At 37.1% G+C, this 7,767-nt stretch overlaps 1 protein-coding gene across 1 annotated transcript; it reads right to left on the reverse strand.

The window, feature by feature from the left end:
- Positions 1–5,054: 5,054 nt before the first annotated feature.
- Positions 5,055–7,199, reverse strand: LOC143385592 (uncharacterized). Its single transcript, XM_076841068.2, has one exon. It carries the CDS (start codon positions 7,197–7,199, stop codon positions 5,055–5,057), a length of 2,145 nt encoding a protein of 714 aa, XP_076697183.2.
- Positions 7,200–7,767: the final 568 nt, after the last annotated feature.

Below are 7,767 nucleotides of genomic sequence, written 5' to 3' on the forward strand. Positions count from 1 at the left end.
AAACTGCCCTTTGACATAGTACAAGGAGACTCATATTAACCTTCGAGTTATTATTGTCTAAGGGCCTCATTTAGAATCTCCTTGGGCTTTTTCTTGCCTGGGCATAGTAGAATTAGTTTTAGGTTTCCAAAAAGAAGAGTGTTTGGAATGGATCACATTGGATATCATGGCCACAGCCTAACTTGAACAGTTACTCTTGATGACTCTTACAGTCACTGATCCTACTCAATTCACATCTAAAACATTGTTCCGTATACTTAATCATTCAATTTATCTATTCAGCATTCACTAAGCACTTACTATGTACCATTAAACCTAGTCCTTGTCTTAGGCTCATTTTAGAAGGAGGGGTGAGAGGAGAGTGGGTTCAGGAACAACATGAAAATGGCAGTAGAGGTAGTGTTGGCATAACAGTGGAGGTCTGCGGACACAACGAAAGTGATTGTTCACTTGTAATACCTTGACAGTTGGGAAAACATTAAGCACACCTTCAAAGAGAAGATCTCACTTGAATGGATAATAGAAAGTAAACGTTCCATAAATAAGAGTGGGCCTAAGAGTTTCTGAATGTAAAAAGTAGATATGGAGATAGGCAATGGTCTGGCTTGATGGAAGAATTGACATTCTGGTTGGAGAAAAAAAGAGGAAAAAAAGCAAAGGACCTGTTACAATAGAGATTGGGAAACGGTAAAGAGTTAATAAGCAAGGGAGTGATTGATCATCACCTTGCATCTGCAAGTAGGCTACTGCATCTGTTCCTTGCTTGTTCTAACATTCAGTTTCTGTATTTATTATCTTACTCTTCTGAGTCCCCGATAAATATGAAGATTCTATGTTTATACTTACTATTTCAAAATGTTTTTGTATGATATTTGATATGTAAAAATATTTACATCACATTTGTTGTAAAGTTTAATATAAAAACTGTCAACCAACTAAGCAACTTTATAATTAGAATATTACTGAAGCTATTGAAGTTACCTGTGTTGATACTTTATAATTAATCAATAAGCTGTATGTCAATGAGATAAAACAGCACCTGATAGCATTTCCAAAACAATGCTTTATAATTTTACTTTGGAATTGTGTGACAAAATTTATTACTTAATTGCACAATACTCCCAGTAGCTCACTAGTAGAGCTAAATTAAAAAGCAAAGATTCACAAAATATTAGAAATCTAGAGGTCCTCTAGAAGAGTTTTTCCAAATCCAAATTATATTACAGGTCAGGCAACAATTTGAAATCCACCTAGACCCCAATAATGTGATAAAGAAGTCTAGGTGAGTGTGAAGGGTGAATCCAGTCATAACCACTGGCATGGAGAAGTAAGTGTGAGATAGGGCTCAGATGTGAGGCAAGGGCATTGTTCACAGAGAATCAGATTAGTGGTTCAAAAATTGAATGAAAACTGAACTTCGGAGAACTTAACTTATCCAAGCATGCAGTTCAATAATATCAGAACAATTAGAGGAAATATGTTTATTGAACAACTATCCCATGGAAGATACTGGAGCAAGTGTTGTGAGAGGAATGTATTTATCTAAGATAGAAAAATTCTGCTCTATTAGAAAGAGAAAATGTATATAGATATTAAGATATGTGTATGTTCTGCATGTGACATTCATATCTGTGTTTGTGTGGTTTGTGTTCAGGACTAATGGAGAGAGGAATAATGGGGGCTAGAGGGTCTTCACATGCAAGACAAAATCATTTAGATTTTATCCTCTGTGAATTAGGGAACCAGTGGGGAATTTTAGGCAGGGAAAATACATGAGTAAATTTGTATTTCAGAATGTCAGTAGCAGTGTGGTTGTGATTATCTGGAAAGAGAGAGCCTGGGGTCAGGGAAGCCATATAGGAGGCTACTCTAAAGGTTTTGGTGAGGACAGATTAAAGGCCTTCTGTATGCAGTGGCTGCATTATACATTAGCAAAACTGTGCATGGCAGAAAGACAGAAGATGATGACTCTCAAGTATCTTCAGACATTTCATTTCCCCTTACCTGCTTGTAAGATAAATGAGATGTACCTCAAGGACCATCAGTCCAAAGAGCACTGGAGTGTTGAGGACAGAGATAAAAACTGGCCCTGGACCTCAAAGGATTTCACTAACCCACACACCACAGAAGATACTGTGTGAACTGAAGCATGTGTATTGAAAATCAGTCACCTCCCTCCTCCCAACTGGATGAGATGAACTCCATTAGCATCCAAAGTACAGTTCAGGGTGAACTTGGGAATGAGGAATTGTTTTTTTTTTTTTTTTTCTCATAAATACATAGAAGTGACCCCTTAACACCTTACCATTCATGATTATGTTAGCTCCCTGGATTTTGAATGGAAAGTACTCAGTAGCAAAGAAGACTAGGTGACTAAGGGTTGTAAGGATTACTGAAGTAGATTTGAAAAGCTCAGTCAACCATAATAAGCTATAAAAATGCAAAGCGTGTGCAGTTAGACCTACAGTTTGGCTTTCAACTGTTATGACACAGTCTCTCATTTTCTTCATTGAAAACACAGTATAATTAAAATAACCTTGTTCACTTGTGGTGAAAGTAAAATGACGTAGTATTTATTAATGTGTTTACAACAGGGTGTGGGTATAGATAAAGGAAAAATACAACAAGCAAAAAGTAGGTAGTGTCCAATTGTGGTTTAAGATCATTGACTCTTGAGTTGGGACTATCTGAGTTTCAATCAGACTACAAGAACAACAATTTTGTTTTATGAGCTTTCATTATAAATGCATATTAAAGTAATACCTCAGAGCTTGTATGGTAGAAAATCACAAATAATGAACATTTGTTATTAGTTATTGTTACCATGTTACCATTAAGTGTTTTATTTAGTTGTTTTCCATCCAAGGAAGTTGTTGCTTTGTTTGAGAGTATGTTATTTTTGGTTTATTAGTAAATTCATGGAACTCTAGTGGAATCTTTGAGTTAAATGGGAATTTAACTTCACCACTAGGGTTCTGCCAAGCATAATAAACACTTCCAAGGATGAGAGTTCCTTTTCTCCCTGGCCTCTTGCTCTACAATATGCCTGCTCTGAACTACTTTTGTGTGAGACAGGACAAGCTTTCTTTGATTAAGCAGAAATCACCTCCCCACAAGTTTCCCCTTAAATGGAGCCAGATTTTCTCTCCAAATCATTCATGAGAAATACACCTTGCTAGGGAACATTCCATTGTCTAATCGAAAACATTCAGATGTCAACTTCGATTTTCCCTAACTACAGAAATTCTCTATATCTTTGAATTCAGTCTAATGTTGTTGGCATATAAGTACACTTTTTACTATAATAAGTTAAATAAGCTGCTGCTGTTTTGAACTACTATAAATGATTTCCTATTCCTAATTTCAGGACTTTGCATATATTCTCATGAATCTTCACCATGAGTGGTTTAGACTGCTTACCTAACTTGATCAAAACATGCATTAACGAAACCATGGCAATGTTTACAACTGAATGCATTGTAACAAATTTATAAGTGTTACAGGAATATATCTTGATTATTTTTAAAATACTCTAAAAATAATTTCATTTTTGAGTCCTATGCTACTTGTTAAGTGTTTGGTGACTGCTGTGGACTTTAAATAGGCTGATTTTTGTTCCTGTTTACAATTTGGCATCAGCCTCCCTTCTTAGTGTAACTCTCAGGATTTCCCAGCTACACTAGGAGGAAATTTCTACAAAATTTGTCTTTTTTTTCCCCTACAAGTCACTCTTTTTTTAATTTTAATTTTTATTTATTTGTTTGTTTGTTTATTTTTGGCAGCTCTTGCCAACAAACTCACCTAGCAAACTCCTACTCACTCTTTAAGATTATACAAAAAAAAAAAAAAAATCTTCAGAAATTTCCCCAAGAGAATGGCTGCTTCCTGTCTATTTTCTCATAGACTTCTATCATGGTGCTTCCCAGGAGTTGCTTGATGACAAGCGACTGAGAGTCCTGATTAAGGGAGGCATAGAAGAAATGTGTTGGCCCACAAAGCTTAGGGAAGGTTTAAAACCATAAAACCACATGAAGGACAGGATGACAGGTTAAGAGGATCCAGATCTGTTTCCAAGACTCTCCTTATGCCTCATCTTACTTTTCTCTGTTAGCTTTCTCTCCTTTTACCTTAAACTTCTTTACAAATTGAGAAATAGAGCTCCTAAGAGCACTGAAACCCTAAAGCTTTCATTATCCACTACCATGAAGATGGAAGAACTCTTTTTCTCTGAACCACTTTGAAAAATCTCAGGGAAGTACTCTAAGTTGGCCAGCACTGACTGACTCATCATCGTATGACCAGAGGGGCAGAATACTAGGATAAGCTAGCTTCGGTGCAATCACCATCCCTGGACCAGGCTACTGGGGATGCAGAATCAGAGGTTTCTAAAACCATGACAGCTTCAAGGGAAGGAATCCATGCTGGGACATGTGGGGATGTAGTTTTCTAGGGAGAAGATAGGGAAGACTGTGTCAAAAAAATCCCACAGTAGTTCATTTTCTGCTGCTTTATTTACATCTATTCTCACAGCTCACCTGAGAAATCCCAATCTTAAGACAATGACCTTGTCTTATTTTCCAGGGACTGAAAATACATTAGGTCTGAAGCCTAATGGATCTCAATATATATTATCTTTAAAAATAACATTTGTGTTTAGTAACATATTTAATACACATGACTTGTGTTAAGTAACTTATACTCTCACGGTTGGGATAGTGTTTACGGCGTTTGGAATCTTGGGAAATCTTCATAGTGAAATCTAGAAACTAAACAATGAGTCACGTATTTTAAGAATCCTATTCACTTGAGAAAGGGAGACAAATAATATTTGCATACACGAACAATTTAATAATACACACTTATCTCCAAAAGGAAGTTTGAATTTAGTCATCAGGCTGTTAGTTCCAGTTAACAAAGGATGGAATAAATATTTTTAGTGATGATTTCAGATTTTATTCAGACTTTCAAAGATCCTCGGGGACTAGCTAAGTAGACTGATTTGCCTTGCAACAAAATTCAGACTCTGTATTTCTGATACTGTGTCTCTTTTGTGTTCATCCTTGGCTTGACGATCCAAGACCTTTCAGAAGACTTGACTTCTGGTTTTTTGGGATTTGCCTCCGGCAGGCAGGTGCACATTCAGAGAGACAGCTCACTTGCTTTATGTCATCCAGATCCCCCAGTGCATCACTGACTTTCTCTGGGGTCTGTTTATCTATATGCGGGCACTTGTTTTCTCTGTGCCTAACTGCTTTGGTTCTTCTGTCTCTTGGAAAAGTTGTTTTGCACTTCATCTCCTTTTTACTGGGGGATCTATGCTTCTCAATGTCTAGGCATGTGGAACTGTTATAGTGACCTCCAGTTGGGGAAGCACCTTCATCTTTATAAGGACAATTGGGTCTTTTCCCAGCAGTTGAAGAAAGCTTTGCATATTGGACTGGGGTCAAAGATATTCTCTCATAGTGTGATTTGCTACCATGTATATTTCTTTCTTTTGAGGATGCACAGTACGTATTCCGGGTGACAGGTTCACTACTGTGACTTCCTCCCAGAGAGATACTTGATTCTCTGCTTATAGATCTCTTTCTATGTCCAACACACCAGGATTTGGATCTGTGAGTACTGGACCTTGAACGCCTTTCGAGTCTTCTACTGGAGTGTGAACCAACTTCTACAAAAGAAGAGGATTTTTTGCACCTTACTTTCTTTTTTCTGAATGAACTTGGCTTTCTACCATCCCTTTTAGGAGACAAGTTATTTTCTGAGATGCCACTCCAAGAGGGGTCTCTCTTTCTGGGTTTGCAATTCATCAAGGATCTTTCTCTGGGCAAACTCTGAAAAATCTTTGGTGAAGAACCTGAGTATTTATTTTTTTCTACTTCCTTTTTATGAATTATTTTCTGTTGGCCAAGGCTCAAAACCCTTCCTTCTCTTAGGTTGTGTTTCCATGACTGCACCTGATGAGAAATGGCTGGAGTACTGACGGTACATGCAGTTGTTTCACTCTTTGGATCCTGGACATAACCAGGAAATAATTTTATCCCTGTCTTTTTCTCTTGCGTCTTTTTTTGGCAAGTCACTATGCCTGGATCTCTTTCTTTGGGAGTAGCCCAATTCAGGAGCATATTATTAGTAGAAATTATGCCTTTGTGATTGCCTGACTCCGGTTTGTCTTTGGTCCCAACAGGGATTTTGTTTGCTGTTTCATGATGCACTTGTGGAATTTTAAAACTTTTCAAGGAAGAGTTACCACTTGGAAACTGTTTCAAGTCGGACTGAGATCTCTCCTCATTCAATTGATTCTGGGTGTTTTTAGGTTGCTTTGTATCAGGCTGAGATTTCATTAGAGCACGATTCTCAGTCAAGGGCAAAATAGGAGCTGAACTAAAGGGTTTCTTTTTCACCCAATTTTCTGTTGATATGGAAGGACAATGATAGATGGCTCGCTGGTCATAGGTCTCCATGTTGTAAGGTGACTGAACAAAACTGATAAACTCATGCAGGAAGTGGTGGGTATGTTGTTGGAGATAAGGTTCCAGAAGATGAATGAAGGATTCGCTGTCCAAATCATGTTTTTTCAAGTGATGGAGGATGGAGGCTAGAATGTTCTTCACTGTGTAGCCATAATCTCCATAAACAGCTGTTAGTTCCCGTTTCAGCCAGGGAATCAGCCGATGTAGGCTATCAGGATTTCTTTTGAAATAATTAGCTGAAAAGTGCTTTTCATATTTGTAACCTCGGACCTGTGCCACCCAGATTCCAGAATAATACAGAGCTCTTCTGAACTTCATAACCACCTGATCTCTAAAGTGGCCCAGAGAGGTGGAGTTTGATTCCAACTTCCCACTATCCCCAAACTCCCTCAGTAATTCTTGGATAGTCAGCTCTTTCAGTGGTCCAATTTTTGTGCTGATATCCGCAGGGCTCATACTGAGAGACTTTTTCTTAGAAAACTCCTCAGTGTTTTCTTGCTCTGAGGGAAGAAACCTTGAGTCTTTTTTGTTATCACTCTCCAGTCCAGATGAACCACACTGAGAGGAAGAGCATTGCATGTTGAAAGAAGGCATGGATTGCTTCTTTGATTTTGAATATAAAGAGTCATTATCTCTCTTCTTGGAAGAGGAATTAGAATCAGACTCACTCTGAGTACCCTCCAAACAGTTAGGACAGTCACAGTCAGATGAGAGATCTACTGACATTTCCCCAAACATACTATATTTCAGAACTGAATGTTAGAAAAATTGCTTCAAATACATTCCACTTCTGTCATGAAAAACATGTATTAAAAGCACTCCATGCATATTTTAATAATATGCCCTACCTCCATGGAATTAATGCCAGAATAAAGTCAAGACAAACTACTTATCAAATTAATAATAATGTTCATATAAAGCCCAATGTAGATAAAGCAATGAGGATACAGGCACGATGAATTTTCTTTCCCAAATTAGTGTTACAAACTCTGAAAGCAAATTGGAAATAAGCATTAAACTTTAATTATCACATCCTTCACTTAGAATTTCTAATTCTATAGATTTAATGTAGATATACAAATAAACAACATATATGCTGATTAGTTTATTACAATTGTGTATGTGTGTGTATATATACATATATGTATGTATATATACATATATAATATCCACTGAAAACATCCTAAATATTCATAAGTAGAGAATGTGTTAAATAAATGTTTTACCATAGTATTTAATATCATACAGCCATGTAAAAGAAGTGAGGCAAATGTATGCATACTAATATAAGATG

Source organism: Callospermophilus lateralis, chromosome 2 (assembly GCF_048772815.1).
Source record: "Callospermophilus lateralis isolate mCalLat2 chromosome 2, mCalLat2.hap1, whole genome shotgun sequence".
Lineage (NCBI taxonomy): Eukaryota > Metazoa > Chordata > Mammalia > Rodentia > Sciuridae > Callospermophilus > Callospermophilus lateralis.